The sequence below is a fragment of the Ambystoma mexicanum genome, chromosome 3p (assembly GCF_040938575.1).
Source record: "Ambystoma mexicanum isolate Mex_15411 chromosome 3p, UKY_AmexF1_1, whole genome shotgun sequence".
Classification (NCBI taxonomy): domain Eukaryota; kingdom Metazoa; phylum Chordata; class Amphibia; order Caudata; family Ambystomatidae; genus Ambystoma; species Ambystoma mexicanum.
Genome location: NC_090925.1, coordinates 763,098,021 through 763,124,232, shown reverse-complemented (window position 1 = coordinate 763,124,232; position 26,212 = coordinate 763,098,021). Strand labels below are relative to the sequence as shown.

General features: G+C 49.5%; 1 protein-coding gene across 12 annotated transcripts in view; it reads right to left on the bottom strand.

Moving 5' to 3' along the window:
* GREP1 (glycine rich extracellular protein 1) overlaps nt 1-25,688 on the bottom strand; it is a 72,509-nt gene extending 46,821 nt beyond the window's left edge. For 10 of the 12 annotated variants that reach the window (XM_069651679.1, XM_069651685.1, XM_069651689.1 and 7 more), the window contains exons 1-13: nt 25,531-25,688; nt 17,823-17,882; nt 17,631-17,693; nt 13,718-13,774; nt 13,274-13,321; nt 11,544-11,603; nt 10,418-10,450; nt 10,244-10,288; nt 7,042-7,074; nt 6,902-6,949; nt 4,623-4,877; nt 2,519-2,566; nt 226-258 (exon numbers count right to left, since the gene is read on the bottom strand). In XM_069651679.1, the coding sequence (XP_069507780.1) occupies nt 226-258; nt 2,519-2,566; nt 4,623-4,877; nt 6,902-6,949; nt 7,042-7,074; nt 10,244-10,288; nt 10,418-10,450; nt 11,544-11,603; nt 13,274-13,321; nt 13,718-13,774; nt 17,631-17,693; nt 17,823-17,882; nt 25,531-25,597 (850 nt within the window). In that variant the 5' untranslated portion in view covers nt 25,598-25,688. The remainder of the gene's footprint in view (nt 1-225; nt 259-2,518; nt 2,567-4,622; nt 4,878-6,901; nt 6,950-7,041; nt 7,075-10,243; nt 10,289-10,417; nt 10,451-11,543; nt 11,604-13,273; nt 13,322-13,717; nt 13,775-17,630; nt 17,694-17,822; nt 17,883-25,530) is intronic. The other 2 variants (XM_069651680.1, XM_069651683.1) reach the window with 2 other exon arrangements.
* Between the last annotated feature and the right edge of the window lie 524 nt (nt 25,689-26,212).

Here is a 26,212-nt window from a genome sequence, read left to right as displayed (position 1 = left end):
AACAGTAAGAACAGAGGAAAGAAAGAGGGAGCATGGCCTACAGGGTAAGACAAAAGTAGGGGGCCGGAATCACAGGGTAAGGAGGGTTAGAAGAAGGGGGCTATGGAGGGATCCGAAATCACACGAGATGGAAGTGTGATTGGAAGAGTGATCCTGACAAGAAGGGGGTGGCTCCCACCCCGTGATCAGAGCGATAGGGGACTGCACGCAAGGCAGTGGACTCACCTTGCTTGCCTGGCTTGGACCCCAACCCGGCTCCTGCACCAATGAAAGAAGAGGACATTCAAAAGGTTAATGCTCGAAACCAGACGTCCTGCATGCGCTGGTGGGTACAGGTACTGCAGTGGGGGCGCCGCTGGGGCTGATGGGACACTCTCAACAGGGAGGGAGTAAGGGGTGGGGAGAGGACTATCAGGGGTCAGCAGCAATAGATCATTCAGCCTGAAGTGCCAGCTATACAGTATTCTTATTTTTATATATGGGAGTAATGGACCCTCTACTGTTCGTTATATAGACATTGCAAATCACAGAGGAGTTTCATGACCAAATAGAGGAACGAGGCCAAAGGTCGAGCTCCATTCTAAGGTCACAGAACTCGAGGTCACTTGCAATATCCCTTTTGCGTACAGTAGGGGATATTTTGTTCCTTATATATATTTTGTTTTATTGACTCAAAATGTTTACACATTCTTTTACAATCTTTATGCAAGCATTTTCTGTCCAGATTTTCCCAATGTCTTCCCAATATGCCTCCTCGTGGCCGGTTGGTTTGGAGAAAAACTAAAAAGCGAACCACCTGGGAGTTCCACATAGTTCCACATGACACAGGGTCTATTGACAGATTTGGTCAGTTTACCTGGTCCTGATACGTCAAACCTGTCCACCCAGAGGGAGGCAAAGTCTGGCTAGGGGGAAGAGAGTGGGGGCGCTTCCTGCCCCACCTCCAAGGGCTTTCACAGATGGTTTATCCACTTGTAAGCCTACAGGGCTCAAGGGTAAACCTATTTCTGTGGTTTGTATTCCTTATAACACATAAGCATGCAGTCTGATCCTCTTTAATGCCTGGTGTCTTGCATAATGTAATGCAAGGGATCGTCCATTTGCTGACACATATAATCAATGTAGGGTCTGTTTGGATGGACGACAAAGCTAAAAGCTACTAATGTTTTGCAGAAAAATAGTTTAAGCATTTAAATAAAATGCATCAAAAAGGTTTTCGTTGTGTGCTTGAAAATATGTAGTGACATGTAGGTTCTTAAACTACACGCAGAAAATAAACATACTAACATAAAAAGTTCCTTATCAGCAGAGGCATTGCTGGGGGTGGGGGCGAGGGGGCTATAGCCCCGGGTCTTCTGGTTGTAGCCCTGGATAGAAGCTGAGGGGTTACAACCAAAAAGGCTACCTAGCCCCGAGTCCCGACAGTCCCGACATTAGCGTAGCCCCAGATCTTTTCCAGTCCTAGCAACTCCCCTGCGTATCAGTGAATGGCTGTAAAGTATCACAGAAAGCTTGTCCCAGCCTTGATTAAGAGCTGCAGTGGCAGGTGGTTTTCTGCTCTGTGCACGCAGGGTCGAAGTGTACGAAAAGACGTAGTGGAACTATGTTCCGTGCTGGCCTGGTCCCGCTCCCCACTAAGCCCATCACCACACCCCCGCCACACACAATACACCCCCCAAACAATTGCACCTGCTGTTTAAGGGAACGTTCAGTGCAGTGCACTGAAAGTGCAAGTTTCAACTTCTCCCTACACTTTCCTTTTAAAACTAAACCATTCCGGAACGGTTTCTTTTAAAAATAAAAGTATAGCAGCTGTACAAGGTAATTTAAAAAAGTATAGGAGCACCTCTCCCGCTCACTTCGACCACTGTGTCCTGGCTCCAGCAGCAGGCATTGTGACGTTGCAACTGAAGCGTAATAACTGATTACAGAGCAGTGGTGACGTTCTTTCCTTATTGCAGGCCAGTAGCGTTGCTACAACGAACCTTTAATAAGAACCTTATTTACAGCCATTTATATGGGCATTGTAGCCTTCCGTGCATTCTATAACTTTAATGGTTAGTAGTGGACTGATATCTAAGAGTACCCTGGGAGTCATGAGGGGAAGGCAGGGGCGATGTATAGCTCATGCAGATGGGGGGCAGAGCTCTAATGCAGGGTGCTGCGGGTCACGGTGTGAGAGCCAGGCGTTCATTCCACTGAACAGCACCTGAAGTACGAGACTGCCCTAGGTGGGGGAGATCCCGGTACCCGCTACAGTGACATCTGCTGGCCAAGACGGGGACTGCTGCTGAAGTAACACAGCCAATGGGGCAGAAAGGTACTGCTCCTCTAGTGGTGTCTGCTGGCCAGGGCTGGGAGTGCATCTGCTGTAACATGGCAGCCTGGAGAGGGAAACTTGGCCACTGTTCTCACAGCGACTTCATTAGACCAGAACCGTGCCTACTGCTGGAGTAACGGGCTAATGGTGCAACAGTGACGCGTGCTGCCTGGCAGTGCTACGCAAGGAGTTCCTTACCGTATCCTGGCTGAACCCCTGCACCTGGGTAGGCTCCTCCATTGTAACCTGAAAGAAGAACAAAAAAAAACAATGTATTCCAAATTTAAAATGATGGATACACGAGGAGGTGGCAGAGAATGGAGGTGAAAGTTGCGGTGTGAAGGTGCAACAAGCGGGGGAGCTCTAGTGTATAGTGTAGTGGTGCTAGTAATGAGAGAGTTTTAGTGGGTGGTCTAGAGGTGCTACTTTTGAGGGAGCTGTAGAGGGTGGTGTAGTAGAGCTAGTTTTAAGGGGACTGTAGTGGGTGATGTAGTTATGCTAGATGTCAGGGAGCTGCAGAGGATGGTGTAGTAGTGCTAGGCTTAAGGGGACTTTTGTGGGTGATGTAGTTGTGCTAGGTGTCAGGGAGCTGCAGAGGGAGCTACATGGCGTAGTATAGTAGTGCTAGTTCTAAGGGAACTGTAGTGGTTGATGTAGTTATGCTAGATGTCAGGGAGCTGCAGAGGGTGGTGTAGTAGTGCTAGGCTTAATGGAACTGTCATAAGTGATGTAGTTGTGCTAGCTGTCAGGGAGCTGCAGAAGGTGGTGTAGTAGAGCTAGTTTTAAAGGAGCTGTAGTGGGGGATGTAGTTGTGCTAGCTATCAGAGAGTTGCAGAGGGTGATGTAGAGCTAGTTTTGAGGGGACTGTAGTGGGTGATGTAGTTGTGCTGGTTGTCGAGGGTGGTGTAGTAGTGCTAGGCTTAAGGAGACTGTAGTGGGTGATGTAGTTGTGCTGGTTATCAGGGAGCTGCAGAGGATGGTGTAGTAGTGCTAGATTTAAGGGACCTGTAGTGGGTGATGTAGTTATGCTAGTTGTCAGGGAGTTGCAGATGGTGGTGTAGGAGAGTTGGTTGTGGGAGTGGCATAGTGTGCATTTTCACAGTGTCCCATGCAGGTGGGATTGTAGAGGATGATACTGGATGCTGGTGGGGAATCAGGAATAATGAAGAGGTACTGACTGTGGCAGCGCTGCATGCGGCGGTGCAAGAGCGCCAGCCCCAGTGGAGCCATAGAGCCTGTTGTAGGGGTGAGGGCTGCACAGGGGATGCACGTATTAGCGTAGCAGTGGTGGCTGTGAGGGTTTGCAACAAGGGGACTCTTTGCATCCATGTTTTGACTGCATGGAAAAGTGGGAGTAAGTGGTTCTTGAGCCCACACTGCGTGTGGAGCGCAGTACCTTTGTTGCCGGGGCACATGAGTGGTGCTTGCTCAATTCTGCTAATCCAGCCTCCATGTTACTGTCATAGATGGACAAGGAAGCTACAGCAAGTCACAGGAAGTGGTTGGAGGACATTCCCCCGACTCTGAGCTCTCGCGGCCATGGGCTGGAATTGGCAGGTGAACTATCCTTGGCAACGCAGGGCAAGTGCCAGTAGGCCACAGGCCTGATGGATTCATCAGCAGACATTTGCAGCAGGATTGGAATGCCTCCCAGCATGGTCATGGTGGAGGATCCCATGAAAGTCAATAGAGATACAGAATTATTTTAAAAGGGATGAATGGAACTATAATAAATACAAGATTAACATTATTGCCAACCACCCATATCATACGTTGATCACTAGCCTATTGTGCGTGGGCTTGTGCTTATATATATATATGAGTGCACTCGTATCACATAGGGGAAAAAAGTTTATAAAGTAGTGTATTCGATTTCACGATGATGTATGTTATTTTCTTTTTCCTTTGTATTTCTCTTAGTGTTGCTTAATTAAGCAATAACCCACGAGCTGGAGGTGCAGGTAGTAGTTATAGGCCCAAGTCCCGGTAAACAAAGAAAATGGCTGCCATGGAACGGGGCGAAGGGACTACATGTAGTCCCTTCTCCCTTTCCATGGCGGCCATTCGGGGAAGCAGCATGGAAGGACGCGGCGACAACCAGTGGCTGGCGGGCTTATAAGGACCAGGGAGGGCCAATCAAATCGTGTGTAACAATCTTATTGTCACTCACCCGGTACTAGTGATATTTAATCTTCTTTTAGATTGATTCTTGTAAACGTGTTTTAATTTTGCAATGGATTTGGCAGACTGGCTGATGTTCAGAAGTGGCATTGGAATGTGTTTGTGATGGTGCAGGTCTTACCTTGCTGTGCTCCAGCGCCAGGATATGCTCTGTTACCAGGATCGGCTCCATTCCCAGGGTAGGCTCCATTCCCAGGGTAGGCTCCATTCCCAGGGTTGGCTCCATTCCCAGGATAGGCTCCATTCCCAGGGTAGGCTCCATTCCCAGGGTTGGCTCCATTCCCAGGATAGGCTCCATTACCAGGGTAGGCTCCAGCTCCTGGGTAGGCTCCATTTCCCTGATAAGCTCCAGCACCAGCTCCATTGCCATAGCCTGCTGGAAAGAGACATTTCTTAGAACCTGATATGGCAGAGCTCGGCAACCAATAACTTGATGCCATCACCCTTGGGAACATGGCACCGGGTGCTGTATGTCCCTTGGAGAACAGCGCCCAGGGGTAGCTGCAGTTCAAGTCTAGCAAGGTGAAATGACATGTCCCCCTGGGCATTTCAGACTGCCAGGATCTCCCTACGCCCTACTCTACCACGCTTGTGCATCCTGCAGAAGCTGTCCACGCACTCCCCACCAATGGCGCACTCAGGGTTGATCATGCTTGGGGAAGGTCTGTTAGAGAGTATCCAAGTGACTATTAGGGATTCCATGAGGATCTGTTGCGACCTTTGACACCATGGCACGGCTATGCAAGAGAGTGGTGGAGTTGGATGCTTTGGCTGCTGCACACGTTGGAGGAGAGACCTTTGAGGACTATGTTAGAGTTTGGTGGAGGCTATGCAATGACCGACTGAGGTCGTATGAAGGATTAATGAGGGCTTTGTGAGGGACCTGGGACTATGCGGAGGGTTGTTAGGACTTTCTAAGTCATCTGTCTTGGGGTGGGGGATGTGCATTTCTATCAGGGGCTATGCGAGGTTTAGCAGGTGCTACTTGAGAGGATGTTGGTGACTTTGTGAGGCTGCGCTGGGAGCTTGGGGAATGTGGGATGTTCGTTTGAGATCTGCTCTGCTGGAGGCTGCACGGCCGTCTCTTGAGCACTATGTGTGGGTCGGATGAGGATCAGGGTGCTCTCTAAGGAGCTATGCCACACTCATTTGGTGTTATTGGATTTGTTCAAAGCAATGCCAGCAGTGATGATGTTTAGATGGTGGTGTACTGGAGAGTTGCAAGCTTCTTGAGGCTATTTATTCAAGTGTAAGTGGTCTCTGATGGCTCTTTAGGGCCTACATAAGGGTATGTTGGGGGCAATGTGAGGGTCTGTTAGTGGCTAGGTGAAGGTCTAGCAGGAGCTCTGGGAGCCTCTTGGGACTATGTAATCATCTGTCAGTCATGCGCACTGGTCATTTGGGCCTACGCTAGGGTCACTTGGGGCTATGTGAGGGTCTGTTAGTGCTCTTTGGGAGAGTCTGTTGAGAGCCGTGTGAGGGTGTTTTGCGGCTTTATTATGGTCTGTTGAGGAATAGAGAAAGGTCTTTGGTGAGTTAGATGAGGGTTATGGATGGTAAGTGGGATTCTATCATAGGTTTTGTGATTGACTTGTGTGCTCTGTTGAGCTTGTTTGGACTTCAGTATGGGGCAAATAGGGGCACAGTGTGGCACCTGTGAGGGCCATGTGAGGCTCCAGTATGGACCATGTGAGGCTCTGTTGAGGGCTATGTGAGGCTCTAGCTCCAGTGGGGACGACGTGGGGCCCTGTTGAGGCTATGTGACACTCAATAGGGGCTATATGAGGCTTTCCTGAAGGCTATGTGAGGCTCTGTTAAAGGCTATGTGAGGCTCTGTTAAAGGCTATGTGAGGCTCTTTTGAAGGCTAAGAGAGACTGGTGTGGGCTAGGTGAGGCTCTGATGAGGGCTATATGAGGCTCTGGTGACGGCTAAGTGAGGCTGTGGTGAGGGCTAAGTGAGGCACTCATGAGGGCTATGTGAGGTTTTAGTGGGAGCTATGAGAGGCCCCTTTGAGGGCTATGTGACACTCTTATAGGGGCTATGTGAGGCTGTGTTGAAGGCTATATGTGGCTTTGTTAAAGGCTACGTGAGGGTCTGTTGAAGGCTATGTGAGGCTCTGGTGAGGGCTAAGTGAGGCTCTGGTGGGGGCTATGTGAGGGTTAGTGTTCTCTGCAGCTAGTGCCATGACTCTCTGGCCGCCGTCCTATAGGAGGCCTTTGTACTCCAGTCTCTTCTAATGCTCGCAGAACATTGGCTCCGAATTTGAGGTGGATAATAATGCCCATTATTTAAATGCCAGGAGGCAATTGGTCCCAAAACCCTTAAGTCCCACCCCTGTAGCCTCTTGGATCTGGATCGCTGCTGCCCAAGATCTGTGTACCATCGCAGCACACTCTCACCTGCTTTCTGCTTCCCAGCCTGAGGGTACCCGCCTTGCCGACCTAGAGCTGCAAACCGACCCCCCAAAAAACAGAGGTTTGTTAGTGAACAGTGCTTTGAAAAAAGGTAGAATTGTTCAGGAAAGTACGAGTCCACTGACCTGCTCCGTAGTTCGGCTGTGCTCCCCCGTAACCTTTTGGAAAGGGAAAAAGAAGAAACCTGTTGGGCCAAGCTTGACAGTAACGCATCAACAACAGCGCCTGTTAGGCGCAGTACTCGGTTAACCCTTTTTCGGCATAGCCCTTCCAGTGCCAGCCGTTTCTGCATGGCACGTTCGCTGCAGGTCGGTCTTAGGTGTGCCTGGTGGCCGAGGGCACATGGACCTGTCCATGCGGGATAGTATTGCAAATAGTCATATCCCGGCAGAGGGACCTATCGGCACCACGATGTTACTGTTTCCTGGAACATACTGTCATCCTAAGCACTAATAAATGCAGTGCTTTGGTGACAGTATATTTAAGGGAAACTCAGTACACGGAGCTGTACTAAGTGATTGCTCATGCAGAGACGGCCATGGCCAGCAGAGGGCAGAGGCCTATCCGTGCCGGGATGGTACTGTTTCTGTAAAAATACTGTCACCCTAGGTTATCTGTGCATGGAGCTTCCAGTTATAGTACAGCTCCATGTACTGAGCATGGAGAACTTTCCTTAAATTTACTGTCACCCAAATTACAGCATCTTTAAGGAAACAGGAATATCCCGGCGCAGATAGGTTCCTGCGCCCTGCTTGCTGTGGCCAACAGGGCACACCTAAGAGCAGGACCAGAAAACCTTACAGGAGACATATGCAATCATCCAGGAATGGATGGCGGACAATGGCCTTTGTCTCAATGGGGATAAAATGTAAATCATATTGGTAGGCCCCAAAGAGACCCTGAACAAACTAGACAGCAAATACAGCAACTTCAGCATAGAGAACACTGTAATCACAGTCTCTGCTGCAGGAAAAACACTGGGAGTATACCTGGACTCCACCCTGTCTATAGATAGACAAGTTAGTTATATCGCATCATCAGCAGCACTCACAACTAAAATCATTAATGCCGTAAAACCCCACCTCTCCCCCAAAAATGGTCTCAATATTGCCAGAGCTACCATAGGCGCAGCATTTCATTACTGTAATGTCCTCCTACTAGGTACCTCTTCCAAAAACATTAACAAATTACAAATCACGCAAAATAATGCTCTCAGAGCTGCTCTTAGTATCCCTAGGAGAGAGCGTATCTCTCAAGCCAGACAAGACGCCCACTGGCTCCCGATCAAAGAACGCATGCTGTTCAAGGCACTCACCATCACACACAGATGTTTGTCTCAGTCGGCACCTCCCTACTTAGCAGAACGAATACATCAAGTACAATCCCACAGACCTAAACGTGACCTATACTCGCACCAATTTACAATCCCTGCCTTTAACAGAGCCAAAGCCGGCGGATCTAGCTTTGAAGTCTAAGCACCAAAATCCTGGAACTCACTACCACTCAAACTTAGAAAACAAAGCTCTCTCATGGCTTTCAGAAAGCCATGAAAACCAAACTATTCAAGGAGACTGTACCCTGTTTGCTGTTCCTCTGTTACCATGGAACACGAATACTGTCTGAGCTGTAATTATGTTAACTTGTACCTAAGAGCTGTAGCTATGTTAACTTGCACCTAAGAGAATATTCTGTAACAGCGCCACAATACCTTAGGGCAGTTGTGCGCTTTATAAATGGAAATAAATAAAATAAATAAATAAGAGGACCCTGCGGCAAACGTGCTGGCGTCGAAAGGGCCAGTGCCAAAAGGGTCACGCCTGCATTACGAGCTTTTGTTCTGTAATAGCCACCAAACTGTGCCGTCTAGTGTCTACAATTCGGATAACCTTGTTCCCATACCAGGTGAGGCGCTGAAACATAAGAGGATGTTTAAGCTAACAGCAGCAGCGCCACCTTGTGCCGCGTGTGAGGTCTGCCGGAAATCTACTACACTCAAATATGAGTAATTTTACAGCAAGAAAACAGCAGCAATCCACTGTCCTTAAAGCTAAGGGCGAGTATGTGCATCCTGAATTCCCCACTTCAGCAGTTTTACAGGAGGAAAGTAGTACTGATCCTCACTGGTGAATTTGTTTAACTATAGAATGAAACCAACAGATGCAGTACTAGTACCCAGGAATCGACGTAGCTGCAGAAGAAAAGTAGTACTGCAAACAAGCATTTCCCAAGCCAACAGTGTTGGCTTTTGTGTAGGCATGGAAAAGGTATTTGCCGGGTAATCTCATAATGGTACTGCCTGGCCATAACATGGCAACAGCTGGAAAAGTGTCTTAGTCTCTTGGCATATCAAAGCAGTGCCCGATAAAGCCCTACCTATTACCTATACACAAGCCATTCTTGCTTTTAGCAGGACTTCAGTGCAAGGAACAAATATGAGGAAGCACTTACTGCTAATAAATCAAGTGGCTGAGGGCACACTTGGTAAAGACAATTAAGCTATTAGCTTTTAGAAAAGTGCTTAGAAATAACGCTGGCAGGTACTGTATAGTACAAAGTTTGATTTTACTGTTTCATAGAGCCAGCTCAAACAGATCGCAGGAGGATGTGTTTTAGTCTGGAATGGACAGGTAGTGGTGGGTGAGAATTGTCATAGTGATTGGCCCTGGGCAGTCAATGAGTGGGTAAATAACCAAGCAACACCTACAAGATGTGTGTCCCTCCTCACATCCCATCTACCCTTTATCGGTACACCAATGCAATCGTTTTGGCTTACAGTTGGTTCTTTAGCAACATCAAAAACTCAAAACTTTGAGTCTGAGAAAAGGCATGAGGTAAGCAACATCAATGCAGAGTGGTGAGTGGGACTCGTCGGGAGAAAAGCAGCGCCTCTTAGTGGTGAGTGTGAGTAACTTCAAGAGGAAAGCACCAGTGACACCTGGTGATGAGCCTAAGCAACTTCAAAAGATAACCAACAGCGAGGCCTGATGCCATGACTGACTACAAGAGGAAAGTGTCAATGGACAGCCTGTGGTGATTCTAGACCTAGGAGGGGATGCAGGAGGAAAATAGAAATGACCTCTTGGTGGTGAATCTGTGTAATTACACGAGGGAAAGACCTGACACCCTTATGTCGACTGTGAATAACTACAGCAGGAAAGCATCAGTGAACCCTGAAAAACAGAAGTCATTCCTAGAGTGCGGCATAAGCCTTTCTGCACTTTCCCACCTGCTTTTTCTCTGCCTCACCCATGCACACCCGCCTTCACCAGGCTTCCCACAAGAGGCCATCCCTAGAGACCCCACAGCTCCAGTCCAGCAGGCACTCACCTGCTTTCTGATTCCCGGCCTGAGGGTAGCCACCTTGACCTTGTCCTGCAAAACAACATAAAAAACAGGAACATTGAGCATTTAAGTTACCCGTGTGTTTATTAAGCAAATGACAAAAAAGACAATGGAAACACAGACGCCTCCGTGTCAAAGTAAGAAATTAAATGCGCTGACCTGCTCCATAGTTGGGTTGAGCTCCACCGTACCCTACAGAAAAGTGGGAGAGAGACAGCCAGGGATTATGTGTGTTACGGGGGACCAATGGGCTACAGAGAGGGCGGTGGAGGTTCACTGAACCAGGGGCACAAAAAGAGGATGAAGAGAGGGTGCTGGCTAGTGACCAGTATTAGAAATTCAATTATATTTCAGTACTGTAGCACCACAAGGGATGGAGTTTCTTGGCACTATATGTTGAGATGCAAGGTGTGCGTGGATGAGGGGGATAGACAGAAGTGGCAGAGGAGAGGGGGATATATGGAAGCAAGCAGCCTGGATTGGAGGCATCACTGGGCTATGGTCCTTCTGGGGCGTCCTGGAAATGGGACTGGCACTTTGCTTTTTATATCTGCCGGTGCTTCTTCAGGACATTCTGCATCTGGTGCTTATTCAGGACATTCTGCGTCTGGTATCAGCGACTTTCAGATGCACCCACTCACCCCATAACCCTTCAAAATAAAAGATTGGATAGCCAATTGCCCCCCTCTGACTGAGAACCTGTTTCCTTTTCCCCTGAACTTAAGCCCTTCCACGCCCTACGCCAAAGGGCCCTTACAGTACCAAACGTCTGGTATTATCAGGTACACCAGACCTCTGGTAGCCGATTATATACCAGGTCCTCATAAAGAAGGAAACACTCGTTGGCAGTCCTCGCGGGCTGCAACAAGTCGAATTTACGTTTATAGCCAATGAATATGCAAAGTCACCCTCATTGAAATAAATTGCTTGTAAACGTATCTCATGAACGTTCAGTATGGAAATCCTAAATGCATAACTCGATTCCGTCCCTGGGGGATCTTCAGAGAGAACTTGTGGAAGCGATGCTGGATATGTGAAGTCAAATCTGCTGTTATTCGTGGATCCTGATATGCCACCTCGCAGATATTCAGCATTCTACCATTTGCTAAAATGTTAGAGCCTGGGCAGTTGCTAGGATATACCTGACCTTGATGAAAAATGATGTGCTTTTATGATAGATCCTTGATGTGCACAACATCTTAGACACCAACCTCTGATAGAACTGTCCTTTGACCTACACAAGTCCAGATATATGCATCCACCAATATACCCAGCCCCTCCTCACCTGCTTTATTCGGCTTTCCACCACCAGCACCTGCCACACGCCCATAACCGTTCTGAGCACCTGTTGAGGAGAAATCAGGAAAGCGATGAGTGGATGAGTCTGGCTCGTGTAGCTTGAAAGTAGGCCTGAGGAGTGTCCTTTGGAGGGTGGAGGCTGGGACCTTATTTTTCTTGGGGTGGGTGAATTCCTATGAATCTGCGCCGTGAAAATGTAGTGGTAATACACAGGAAATTCATCAACTTTGGCAAATTTCCCCTCAACAAAAATGCCTGCTCCCTGCATTACATATTCACGATTTAACAATTTTGTTGTCATTTCAAAGCCAAAATTACAGAGAAATCATGAAAATAATTGAAAAACAGCACCAGCTTTATTTGTGAATGGAGCTCTAAAGGCAGACCATTCCGGGGATGTAGAAATCCATTTCCTTGTCTTCTTTTCCCTTTATGGGTGATATCTGAGTACAGTGCAGGGGCAATAGAAATCCATCTAACATCCTTACACCCAGCGCCCATCCCCGGTGGGACAGAAGTTCACCCTGGAGCTCGCTACATCTTCCTAAAACTGATCTGAGTCCATATCAGAGACATCATATATACAGTCCAGGTATTGGCCTTCTCCCATGGACTGCACTGGAGACAATTCCAGAGGGAATGAAATCCAACTCTGGTTCCATTACTTTTTGCAGGGACTGCAATGCTTGTCTCTTCCGAGGGTATAGGGAATTTGCCAGGGGTTTTATCCCAGGTGGTTGTATCCAGGAGAAAAATGACTGCATTTCTGAACCCTCTGTTTAATGTGGTTTCCATCCACACCCTGCATAGGATGCTGAAAGGCAAACCAGTGGTATAGTTGACCAAAAAAATAGAATAAAAAATAAAGAGTACAATATATCGATTTTGGTTAACAAAGAAGGTAAACAATATCTACTAGAGGTATACATGTCGAAATAAAGGTATGAATGTAGAATTACAGGTGTGAGTTTTAGTTTTAAAAAGTCCAATTAGACTTCAGTAAAAACTACTATGAATGGGAGGGAGAAAAAGAGGGTTCATGGATATGAGAGGTCACAGAGGGTCGAGGGGGTGTCCCCCATAAAAGGTATTTGTAAGGCAAATGTAGGTAGAATGTAATATGGGTTAGTGAAAAGACATTAAAACTAGGACTAGAATTATTAAAAAGTCCACTAGATGACACTCTCAGACTATAGATACAGACTGCATGTAGATATTAGGCTTGATGAAAGGTGTAACTCGTTTTAAAAAACAGTTATTTAAGTTTTGTTATAATTTCATTTTCATGTCTGTGCTCTCTTAGTCACCTGGTGTTTACCTTTTTTTGTTTCGGACTTCAATTTGACTACTGAAAGAACTGGTAATTTCTGTTATAATATAAATAATACAAGATCCTTTATGGGTACACAAAAAGACTATCCTTGCAGTTCATAGAAATCAAAAAAAGACTTGGTAATTAACAGCCTACCATTCACAGGCACTAAAGTAGGACTACTGACAGTGGCACAGATCTGTATTAGATGTCAGAGACGACTCCGAGATAAGGTTCTGAAAGGGGAGCCGGTACGTCCTTTAGATGCGGTATATGATGTCAGTGGGTTATAGAGAAATTTAAAATCAAACACATGAATAAATTACATTTGGAGGGTATGGATGCAGAGAGAGCGGTTGCTAGCAAAGCAGCCCAATTCCTGCCTGTCAAGTCCAATGACTCACCTTGTCCAAGTTGCTGTCGCTGGCCTGCGCCGTAGCCTGGGTATTTCCCTGAAAGTACAGATAAAAAAAGTGTAAGACTGTGCTCTGCCCATATTGAAGGCACAAACCGCTCATTGTGAATGACTCGTACTCGATGTCCATCTCCACCATACATGTTTTTCACTTCTATATAATTCCATGCCCGAGGAAACCCCCAAGCCCTGTCTAGCAGCTAACTTAAGGAGCTTGGCAGGATGCACTAATGGGTAATTCAAGAATCCAGAAGCCACATTGGCTGAGGTTCCATAGCCACACCAAGCCAGAAGCGAGGAGTTAGAGGGTTTTCTAGTTTGACTTTGGACGTCGCTCATCCCAGCCCTTGCATCTGCCTCACGATCCCCAGCGCTATCAGCTCTTCTGCTTTCCCATTGGAGATCTTGCCTCATACCCTAGCAGCCCCATTACCTGGCTTTGTTCCACCTCCATACCCAGGTTGCACGCCGCCCAGCGGAAGACTGGCTCCTGGAAGAAAGGAAAAAGAGAATGGGCGATTGTTGAGAATGCCGTATGCCGCAACATATTAACTATGATTCTCGCTGTTCTATCTACAGACGCACCTATGTAGATTAAGGGCCTTATTCATGCAATGTTTTGCACGTGCAAAGTGACTTTTCACTGATGAACAGTGAATCTGCACTGCCAACAAACACGGTGGCGGTAAACCTGCCGCCACCGTTGTTTCCATACCGGGTGATCACGACTCCTGCAGGCGGAGGCGTCTATCCCGCCAGATCTGACCTGGCGGGTTTAACACCTCCCGCCTGCAGGCGGACGAGGAAACACCGGCACCATCATGAGATGGTGCCGGTGTTTCCATGATCCCCATTCCCCGTGAGTCCTATGGGACTCAATGGGAATGGGGATTTACACCATTCCGCCTCCGGAATTCCCGGGACACCGGGGTTGTAATGCCCCGGTAATTCCGGGAATCACGGAGGCGGAATGGTAATACGAGTCCGGCGGTACCAGGAACCATTCCCCATTCCCATTTGAGCCCCCATTGGGCTCAATGGGAATGGGGATGGAGCTAATAACGGGCCCGCTATTAGCGGGCCCGTTATTAGCTCTCCACCTACCTCGCAATGACCCCCATTGTTTAGTGTGTATGACCAGGGGTGTTGCTAGGTCTGGAAAAGATCTGGGGCTGCGCTAATGTCGGGACTGTGACTGGGGCTGGGTAGCCTTCTGATTGGAGCCCCAGAGCATCTATCCTGGGCTACAACCAAACGAGCCGGGGCTATTGCCCCGCAGCTCCCTCCATAGTGACGCCTCTACCTGTACCATTGCACAAAGCTGCAGATCGCAACCTGCAGCATTACTAGACTGCCAGCTCCAGATAATGGGTTAGAATTCTACGTTAATGCTCTGGATTGATGCGGCGTCATTCTAATCCTGATATCAAAGCACGCAGCATTGCACAGTTTACTATGGGGACTCACTTTTGTTTTTTTCAGCCATGTGGGTGAAGTCCAACACATGTAAATTGAAACGTTGCACGTTCTTATATGCAAAGGCATTTGTTATTTGGTGTCAGAATGCAGGGTCTGAAACCTTTGGCTCTCAGATGCATTGGACCACAAATTCCATCAGCCCTAACCAGCATAGTTAACGGCGAGGGATGTTGGGATTTGTAGTTCAACTCATCTGGAGAGCCACAGGTTCCAGATCCCCTGAATGCGATATGAAGGCAACCCAGACCAGGGCAGTGCTCCATAACCAGAGAGCCCCCAGTGTTAGGAGATCAATGGCCGATGGGTGCTCTACGAATGCCACACCACTGCAGCAGTGCCCACACCATGAACACCATCCCTTGCCTACAGTGGCAGCCGCTTGTATTAACCCGGGGATGTCTTGCAATTGGATTGCTAGATATTTTTAATACTGCACTTTATGGGCTAAGTCATTTTTTGAGTGTCGTTGTCTCTTGGTGTTAGATATTCTCACTTTGTCATGTGGGTTGTTTTGTAATTGTCTTCTGTTAGCTGCTTTTCACAAATAGTGCTTATTACTTGATTTGGTTATTGTTTAATATGTGCAGATGCTGTAATAAGCCATGAACAATGTGAATGGGGATGACATACCTGCCACTTGCTAAAATAAGTTTCCAGCAGGAACCACTTGCTGTGTTTTGATGCTTTATCCCCAGGTCCTGCTTGTGTAGGGGACCACCCCTCCGGTGTATGCTCATGCCCCAGACAACAAGGATATCCATCAAGCTGCAGACGGTGTAGCCAACAGGACTGTCCCTCCGGCTTTGCTGGACTCAGACAACAACGCTATCCCTGGGGCTTCTCGGGCCCCAGACAGCAGGGCTATGCCTCAGGCTGAATAGTCCCCAGGCATCCGAGCTATCCTCTCGGGCTGCCCTCGCCCCAGACGGCGGGGCTATGCCTCAGGCATCAGAGCTATCCTCAGGGATGTCATTTCACCAAAATGCCAGGGGTAGTGGAAGTGACATCACACGACCCTTGTGACATCACAGGAAGTGATGACATTTCACCCCACCCCAAAGTGATATCGCGGGAAGCGATGGAACACGACCTTTCACCCGTTGACAAAACAGGAAGTGGCATCACATAGCATTGTACACTACGTAAAATATGGTTACGATATCACTATAATGTGATGTACCCTTCATACCTGAATGGATCGCCATATGTATCATTAAGATCAAATGACAGTGATTGCAAGCAGATGTCCATGACCAAATGATAATGATGTGTTATTATATAGCACTTAAGCTTAAGCGCTTTACATAGAAGAAATATACACCCAATATCACCCAACCTGTGTTGGTACCCGTTTATCGATCTCAGAAGGTGAAAGGCTGAGTTGAGGCGTTTGGGAACAGACTAAATCAGTGACTCACCCCCTGAAGTGTGCCTGAAATCAACCTTTAATCAGTCTAGCAATTATTGTATAGAATTCCAGAAAGACACATTTTTTGGCATTCCTATTCTTTCTTGTTTAGGGTCAGTGCTGAAAGTGTTAGACTTGTGGCCCTTATGTTCTTCTTTTTCTTCTTTTTAAGGGGCCTGAACAAGAAAGCCAGCCACCCCAGAATTAAAGAGCCACAACATTTTTTAGAGGTCGCAGGGGAGACCACAGAGGCCGCACCTGCAACCTCTGGCGACCCCCAAATGAAGTCCCTGTCTATCCTCTCGGGCTGCCAACGCCCCAGACAGCAGGTCTATTCCTCAGGCTGAATAGTCCCCAGGCATCCGAGCTATCCTCTCGGGCTGCCAACGCCCCAGACAGCAGGTCTATTCCTCAGGCTGAATAGTCCCCAGACATCCGAGCTATCCTCTCGGGCTGCCAACGCCCCAGACAGCAGGTCTATTCCTCAGGCTGAATAGTCCCCAGGCATCAGAGCTATCCCTGGGGCTGCTCAGGCCTGAGACAGCGGGGCTATTCCTCAGGCTGAATAGTCCCCAGGCATCAGAACTATCCCTGGGGCGTCTCAGGCCGGAGACAGCAGGGCTATGCCTCAGGCTGAATAGTCCCCAGGCATCCGAGCTATCCTCTCAGGCTGCCCACGCCCCAGACAGTAGGGCTATGCCCCAGGCCGAATAGTGCCCAGGCATCAGAACTATCCTCTCGGGCTGCCCACACCCCAGACAGCAGGGCTATTCCTCAGGCTGAATAGTCCCCAGGCATCAGAGCTATCCCTGGGGCTGCCCAGGCCTGAGACAGCGGGGCTATTCCTCAGGCTGAATAGTCCCCAGGCATCCGAGCTATTCTCTCGGGCTGCCAATGCCCCAGACAGCAGGGCTATGCCCCAGGCTGAATAGTCCCCAGACATCCGCGCTATCCTCTCAAGCTGCCCACGCCCCAGACAGTAGGGCTATGCCCCAGGCTGAATAGTCCCCAGGCATCAGAGCTATCCTCTCGGGCTGCCCACACCCCAGACAGCAGGGATATTCCTCAGGCTGAATAGTCCCCAGGCATCAGAGCTATCCCTGGGGCTGCCCAGGCCTGAGACAGCTGGGCTATTCCTCAGGCTGAATAGTCCCCAGGCATCAGAGCTATCCCTGGGGCTGCCCAGGCCTGAGACAGCTGGGCTATTCCTCAGGCTGAATAGTCCCCAGGCAATAGAGCTATCTCCGGGGCTTCTCAGGCCCAAGACAGCAGGGCAATGCCTCAGGCTGAAGAGTCCCCAGGCTCACCTTGCCGAAAGCAACGGAGCTATCCTTCAAGCTGCCCAAGCCTCAGAAAACAGCACAGTCCCTCGGGTTGTAGTGGCACGCGCCTTCCAGAGGTAGGCTATCTACAGGAGGGCACTGCAGGGGCTCTCAGAGCCAGGACCCCCCTCACTTACCTCCTGCTTTGGCTCCTACTGGTCCCGAGCCTGCACCAGGCTGCACCCCGCCGGCAGCTGCACCTTAGAAGAAAGAAAGAGGCATTACACCCGATATCTGTAGAAACAACGCCCGCAGAGGCCGGGCTCGAGCGGGGGGGCTCACCCCTCTGAAGTGGGCAGCTGCCCGGATGCCCTATGCTGCCTGCTTACCTCTCACATAGGATGGGCGGTAGAGGTTGCCCTGGTTCCCAGCAGCCTGGGGTTTCAGGCCTGCAGGGGGAATACATAAGCCATGATAAATACCGAATAAAGGCAAATAAATACATTCTTTACAACACACACACACTTTCTTAGTTATAAAATGTGGTATTCGGATGAGATGTATAAAGCTCATGGAGTATCTCCCCGAAATGTGAAACTGTAAGCTACAGACTACCCGTTCATGTCTCTGCGACAGGTGCACGCGCGCACTGAGCTACCTGGTAAGCATATACGCATCCGACTGCAGTTCTCAAGCCGGCCGAGCTATCAAATCAAGATTCCAGCCTGTGCCATGCACAGATATCTGAAGCATGGCTACTGGCGCACCAAGCTCACTTTCTGGGATTCCAACACACATATTGGCAATCTGCACACAAACTCGCTGAGTGGTTTTCCTGGGTTCTTAACTTCCATTCTATGCATTACACCCACACAGCTCTGCAGAAGAGGCCTGGACCTGCTTAAGTGTACAGGGTGCCCCAACCAAGATCTGAAATGCATCGTCATGTTAGAATGAAGCAAAATACCAAAAGCTAAGTTCGACAGAAAGCTCATATATGAAAGCGCCTTCAGAACAGCACAACTTTAAGTCACCGAGCCCGGGGACAGGGCGGTGGGAGCGCAATAACTGGACTCTTTGTCGAGGATGGAACATTTAAACAAAGATATTTATAAAAAAATGCCATAATGCTGAGACGATGAATGTGGCACCTGGGTGTGGCGGGCAACACAAGGCCCCATTCATGGTCTGTCGGCTGAGGGGCACTGCCAGGGTGGGTTGTGTAGTGGGCCCGACCTTGTTGTTTAGTCTCCTGTTGATGGATCACACCACATGCAGAAGTGTGTCCTGGCACTTGGATACTCGCTGTTGTTATTTCAGAAGTCAATTGCACTCTTTTTGTAAATCTGGCAAGGGCCATGCTTTGGATGTACAGGCTGGGATCTGGGGCCGCGCGGGTTGCACACGTGTCTCAGGGGCAAATATCTGTTGAGCAGTTTTACTGGGTTTAGAAACTGAAATCAGGAGGCTACAAGCATCACTCCACAGGATGCGCATTATCCCCCCGAACTATCTTCTGAGCCCTCAAATTGTACCATGTGTGGGGTGCGTAGCTCCTCGAGTCTTCTGCCTTTGCTTTTCCCTCCACAAATGCAGTACTACAAATCCCAGAATGCAAAAGAAAAGGTAAGACTGGAGGAGGAATTGCTCACACAGCATATAAAACTACCTGCCATCTTGGCTGGGATTACAACCTTCCATGGTCAGGTTATACACAGCTCTCTATAGTGAGAACATTAACCTGCCGAGCTGTCTTACTGTGATTGTAACGGAAAGCAAGCTGACAATACACAGATCGCTGCAGGGGGCATGGATCTCTACCGCATGCACAATAACCCGTGAGTAATTGTATTGGATTTTACCCGCTCATTGTAATTGACACAGCCATTCTTTGTTGGACTTGCTAGAATGGTTCTGTGTGAGCAAGCTCCGCCTGGTGGCATCAGGGGAGCGTCATCTACATTCGTCTATGTTGCCCTTGTCAACTGTCCTGATATTGCGGCGCCGCTCCTCGCGAGATTACGCCTGATAAAACCCCACCTGGATCAATAGCTCAAGAAAAGAGAACATCTTTTACCAGCTATAGCCACGCAGACATTACATACATGTCAGAGGAATGTCGTTGTAAGAGAAATTCTTTGCGAAACCCGCAACCTTAACCATGTGAAACAAAATGTGTTTTTCCCGCCCAAAACACTGACCATCCTGATTAAGAATTGAAGATAGTCGGAAAGGTTTTGAAAGTTTTGTTCCCATTTGGCAGACCTGCTCCCTGTCCCTGCTGTTTGTTTCCTTTGGCTGCAGAGCAGTGAGTACGTACCATAGGTCTAGTCTAAGCCCATATGTGGAGTGCTGGAGAGTCTGGCCTGGTGGAGGAGGGGCAGGGGGGTAGATGGGACACCCAGGAGTAGACTGCCAAGTTATTTTGTCTCCAGAAGCACCAGGGAGTTTCTCATGGACGGGGGAGTGAGAGACACGCCACGAGGGCAATGGAATACTGCCAGGGTATGAGATGAGGACATGTCCACCCGCCAGACCTTAGAACACATCGCCACTCTTGCCTATCATATCACCCTCCAGGACTACCACTCGAATATGCCAGGACTTTACCAGCTGGAGCTGTCCTGTTCCCATCTGGGACTAACGCTTCAGCATCCTCAGCCTGGACTATGACATCACATGCCGAGATCATCACGCCACCTGCAGGAATATCTGACAGCTATTACAGAACTATTACCAACCGAGTAACCGCATTAGCAGCGGCGACTGTCACCGCATCAGCCAGAACTGTCACATCTCTAGCCCACAGTGATCACATTAACAGCCAAGTCTATTAACACACCCCCAGCCTTGACTGTTCCATCACCAGCCAGGTCTATCTTGTACCTAGCTCTGACTATCACACCACTAGCCCAGGGCTATCATGCACCTAGCCCTGAACCTAGCCCTGACTATCACACCACTAGCCCAGGGCTATCATGCACCTAGCCCTGAACCTAGCCCTGACTATCACACCACTAGCCCAGGTCTATCATGCACCTAGCCGCGACTATCACACCACTAGCCCAGGGCTATCATGCACCTAGCCCTGAACCTAGCCCTGACTATCACACCACTAGCCCAGGGCTATCATGCACCTAGCCCTGAACCTAGCCCTGACTATCACACCACTAGCCCAGGGCTATCATGCACCTAGCCCTGAACCTAGCCCTGACTATCACACCACTAGCCCAGGTCTATCATGCACCTAGCCGCGACTATCACACCACTAGCCCAGGGCTATAATGCACCTAGCCCTGACTATCACACCACTAGCCCAGGGCTATCATGCACCTAGCCCTGAATCGAACCCTGACTATCACACCACTAGCCCAGGGCTACCATGCACCTAGCTCTGACTATCACACCACTAGCCCAGGTATATCATGCACCTAGCCCTGACTATCACACCACTAGCCCAGGGTTATCATGCACCTAGCCCTGACTATCAGACCACTAACCCACGTATATCATGCACCTAGCCCTGACTATCACACCACTAGCACAGGGCTATCATGCACCTAGCCCTGACTATCACACCACTAGCCCAGGGCTATCATGCCCCTAGCCCTGACCATCACACCACTAGCCAAGGGCTATCATGCACCTAGCCCTGAACCTAGCCCTGACTATCACACCACTAGCCCAGGGCTATCATGCACCTAGCCCTGAACCTAATCCTGAATATCACACCACTAGCCCAGGGTTATCATGCACCCAGCCCTGACTATCACACCACTAGCCCAGGTCTATCATGCACCTAGCCCTGACTATCACACCACTAGCCCAGGTCTATCATGCACCTAGCCCTGACTATCACACCACTAGCCCAGGGCTATCATGCACCTAGCCCTGACTATCACACCACTAGCCCAGGGCTATCTTGCCCCTAGCCCTGACTATCACACCACTACCCCAGAGCTATCATGCCCCTAGCCCTGACTATCACACCACTAGCCCAGGGCTATCATGCACCTAGCCCTGAATCGAACCCTGACTATCACACCACTAGCCCAGGGCTACCATGCACCTAGCTCTGACTATCACACCACTAGCCCAGGTATATCATGCACCTAGCCCTGACTATCACACCACTAGCCCAGGGTTATCATGCACCTAGCCCTGACTATCAGACCACTAACCCACGTATATCATGCACCTAGCCCTGACTATCACACCACTAGCACAGGGCTATCATGCACCTAGCCCTGACTATCACACCACTAGCCCAGGGCTATCATGCCCCTAGCCCTGACCATCACACCACTAGCCAAGGGCTATCATGCACCTAGCCCTGAACCTAGCCCTGACTATCACACCACTAGCCCAGGGCTATCATGCACCTAGCCCTGAACCTAATCCTGAATATCACACCACTAGCCCAGGGTTATCATGCACCCAGCCCTGACTATCACACCACTAGCCCAGGTCTATCATGCACCTAGCCCTGACTATCACACCACTAGCCCAGGTCTATCATGCACCTAGCCCTGACTATCACACCACTAGCCCAGGGCTATCATGCACCTAGCCCTGACTATCACACCACTAGCCCAGGGCTATCTTGCCCCTAGCCCTGACTATCACACCACTACCCCAGAGCTATCATGCCGCTAGCCCTGACTATCACACCACTAGCCCAGGGCTATCATCAGCCTGAACTACCACATCCCCAGTCCGGACTACTTAATTAGTAGTCAGAACTTTCATACCACTAACTCATACCCATTACATCACCAGCCATGCCTCTCATGAAGTCACCAGCCTGGACTATCAATTCCCCAAACAGCAATAGCAGATTTCCAGCCAATGTATCCCATCACGGGCCAAGAATAGCACATCACCAGCTGGGGCCATCACATTATGAGTAATGACAATCACATGACCAACCGAAAGCTGCCAGATATTCCGCCAGGGTTATCACCACATCACCTTCCAGGAGTATTGCCACGCCAGCCAACATGATCCCATAGCCCAGCAGGATTATCACACTGTCAGCTACAACTGTCACATCACTCAGCAGGTGCAGTCAGATCCCCAGCCATGATACTTACCCAGCTGAGCTGTTGCATCACCCAGAAACCTCACATCACCAGCCAGGACCCTCACATCAAAAGCAAGGACAACCGGATGCCCAGTCAAATCACTATATGTATGCGAGCTCAAATATGCATATATCTATTTTACACACATACACACACATACATGTTATGTTATTTGCATAGCACCTAGTGCCATTAGTATGGCCTCAAAGCGCTATAGGTGAACTTGGAGGACCGAAGTCAGAGGTATGAGTAATTGATAACAGGAGTTTAGAATGCATGTGTGCATTTTAGCCAGTACAAAGGTAGGTAGGGGTGACTACGATCCCGCTGGCGACCCATTGAGAAGTGGCTTGTGGATGGGTGCTGTGATGGGCTGTCAGGAGAGAATACAAGTCAAGGAGACTGGTTGTGTGCCCAGCTAGAGTACATTTTTGTATTCTACACCAGCTAAACTCCTTTACAGCAGCAAGTTTAATTTATATTTCAGATGGAGAGTGAGAGAGCAAAAGGTGAGGGAAGGGAGAGAAGGGGAGCGAGATAGAGATTGGTGCAATAGAGGGGAGATGGGTAGGATGAAGTGGATAGAAGCCGAGAGACAGACTGAGAGAAAGACAAAGGGGGCGGGGGAGATAGGTAGAAGTGAGTGATAAATGGAGAGGTAGGAGAAGACAGACTGAGGGAAAGTGAAAGCAATGAGAAAAAAGAGGTCAAGCTTTCTCAGTGTAAGGCACACATTCTAGAACTCCCTGATCCGAGATCTCAGACCCACTGGAAAGCCCTTGAGTTCAACCAGAAGATGAAGATGTTGGCATGTTCCCAATCCAAGAGCACCAGCAGGGGTTAAGAGGCCAAGCTGTCTCAGGGTAAGGCACACATTCTGGAACTCCCTGAGCACAGAACTCATATCCAAAGGGAAGCCCTTGATCAGCATGAAGATCAAGGCATTGGCACGTTACCAATGAAAGGTGAAAGGGCCTCTGCAGGAGTTAGGAGGCCAAGCTGTCTCAGGGTAAGGCACACATTCTGGAACTCCCTGAGCACAGAACTCATATCCAAAGGGAAGCCCTTGATCAGCATGAAGATCAAGGCATTGGCACGTTACCAATGAAAGGTGAAAGGGCCTCTGCAGGACTTAGGAGGCCAAGCTGTCTCGGGGTAAGGCACACCCTCTAGAACTCCCATACCAGGGATCTCAGATCTAGTGGAAAGCCCTTGAATTCATCGAGAAGATCAAGACATTGGCACGTTACCAATGAAAGGTGAAAGGGCCTCAGCAGGGATTACCGTATGTCTCCCAATTCCATTACTGGGCGCTTTTGTGCTATTTGTGCCACTCAGAGACATTGCTAGAGGGGGCTGGAGGGGGCTATAGCCCCGGATCTTTTGGTTGTAGCCCCGGATAAAAGCTCAGGGACTACAACCAAAAGGCTAGCTAGCCCCCAGTCCCGACAGTCCCAAAATTAGCGCACCCCCGGATCTTTTCCAGACCTAGCAGCACCCCTGGTGCCACTAACAGTTTGAATACCAAAACACAAGGTCTGCAACAAAGCCTAAAGATATTAAAGAATTCAAGAAAGGTATAGATTTACAGAAATAATGCAAAGTAAGGACCATCCCACATCAGTTTAACACGAATCGAGAGAATAATATACAATAGCACCCTGATGCTGTGCACCGCCATCATGCGTGACAGGACATGGGCTGCATTCATCGATACATGCCGGCGTTCTCGCGCTCTGTGGATGATTGACTCTGCCAACCAAAGTGCTGCCTCTACCTTCTCCCTGCTTCGGCCCGAAAACACCTACGCTCAACCACCTACCCCGCACCCTTTTCTCCCACCTTCACCCTCCCCCCTCGCATCGCCGGCCTCCCTTTGCTCTCCACCATCTTGGAAAATGAAAAGGATGTCGCACAGAGCGCCTTTCACTTCCACCATGGCTGACATCTTTTCTTGGGACATATTTGCCTTTGTCACCGTGCGGCCAACATCGCGCTGCATCACACCACATAAACAATAGAGCCCCATTAGCTCATCACGTGTACTAATGGTGACAATTGCTTGGCAAGTGGGCTGGCGCTGCTGGTAATGCCATTGCCAGCCACGTTAAGCGCCTCGTCTGTCTTCATCTTGCTGACAAACGTTCTCCATCAGCTGTGATTATTAGCTACCGAGGCTTGAGCCTGGTTACGCCATCTTCTCGGGTTGAGTGTGTAGTCGTGGGTTAGGATGCTTCGTGGTCTGTGTGGACTTGACACAGGTGGGCTGGTTTCACAGGGTCTGCAACGTGACGGGCCGAGGGTAGCGGTCCAAAGGGTTTGCAGTAGTGGCAGTGAGGGACACCCGGCCTGTAGGTGTTGTTTGAATATTTGCCCGCCCATGGCCATGCTAATCCCTATGGCCATTCCCACCCACTCCCTTCACCCTCCCCGCCCAAAACACATGCTCCTGGGATCTGTTGGAGCTGGTCATCAAGCCATACCACAGACGTTCCCCGAAGTTCCTGCCAGTGGTTTTTTCAAAGCAGTCTTTTGAGAGTTAATGACTTAATTGAAACTGTAAACCCGATACTGGTGTAATAAAAATGTCTAAACCAGGTCTGCCGTCTGCCACTCGATTTATGCGCACTATGCCTGTCCTTCACAGAAGACCTGTACAAACAAGCATTGGCAAAGCCAACAGTTTTGGCTTGTTTATAAGTATCAGGCATTTGGAAGGCCCTGCTATTAGATGGCCAGGTACTCGCACCATTTTTGCACCTGCTACCATCAGCGGCTAGTTACTACCGCTATGGCTGTGCCTGGCAAGTGCCTTTCCCGTGCTCACACACAATCCCACACCGTAGGCATTGTCAATGCGTGTTCCACTAGGGGGTGCCCCCATGAATTCTGACACCCCTCGGAGACCACAGAACCCCTCCACAGATAATACAATCCACTAGGATGTGCTCCCTGGATCCTGATTCCCCCTGTCCCCCCCCACAGGTTTGACCACCTTCAGCTCGCTCCTCACCTCCTTGCAGGCTGCACCGCGCCAGCCAAAGCAGAACGGACATGCGCAGCCACGTGCTTCCCATCATGTTGACGGACCTTCGAAGCGCTGTACAGAGCAGGGAAGTTCTAGCAGGCAGGGGATCTGAGGCTGGAGCAGGAACACAACCACCCTTCGCACAGACAGGACCCCCCGTCTGGTGCCCACCTTTTATCCCAGGCTGGCTAGGGTGGGCTTCCTGCAGGCTCCACCCAGTCTCCATGTTCCTTGCCCCCTCCCCACCACCAGGCGGTGCATTGGAAGGCTGGGGGTTGTCAAAAAACCTCCTTCTCAAATTCCCCAAAAAATCAGCAAGAAGCTGTGAAAAGCGACGGAATGCGCGAGCTCCTCCTGGCAACATCTGCACTGAGCAAACAACTGGCGGAGCGGGCGGGGCGGGGGCGGCATTTATAGAAAAGAAGGGCCGACATTATTCCTGGGGGGCTTCGGGTTTTCCATCTCTGTGTCAGCCCGAGAACCCCGCTTGAGTTAACATCGTATTCCTCAACCCTACAGCGGCTTGCTCGCGACATCACAGAGAAGCGCACCGATGACATCAGGCCCGGGCTGGCCTCTGGGGCAAGGCCGGAACCAAAAGCGCACAATGCCAGTGTGGGCCCGTTCTTTGGGTCCAAGTGGGCCACTTTTTGGGCCCTTGTGGCCG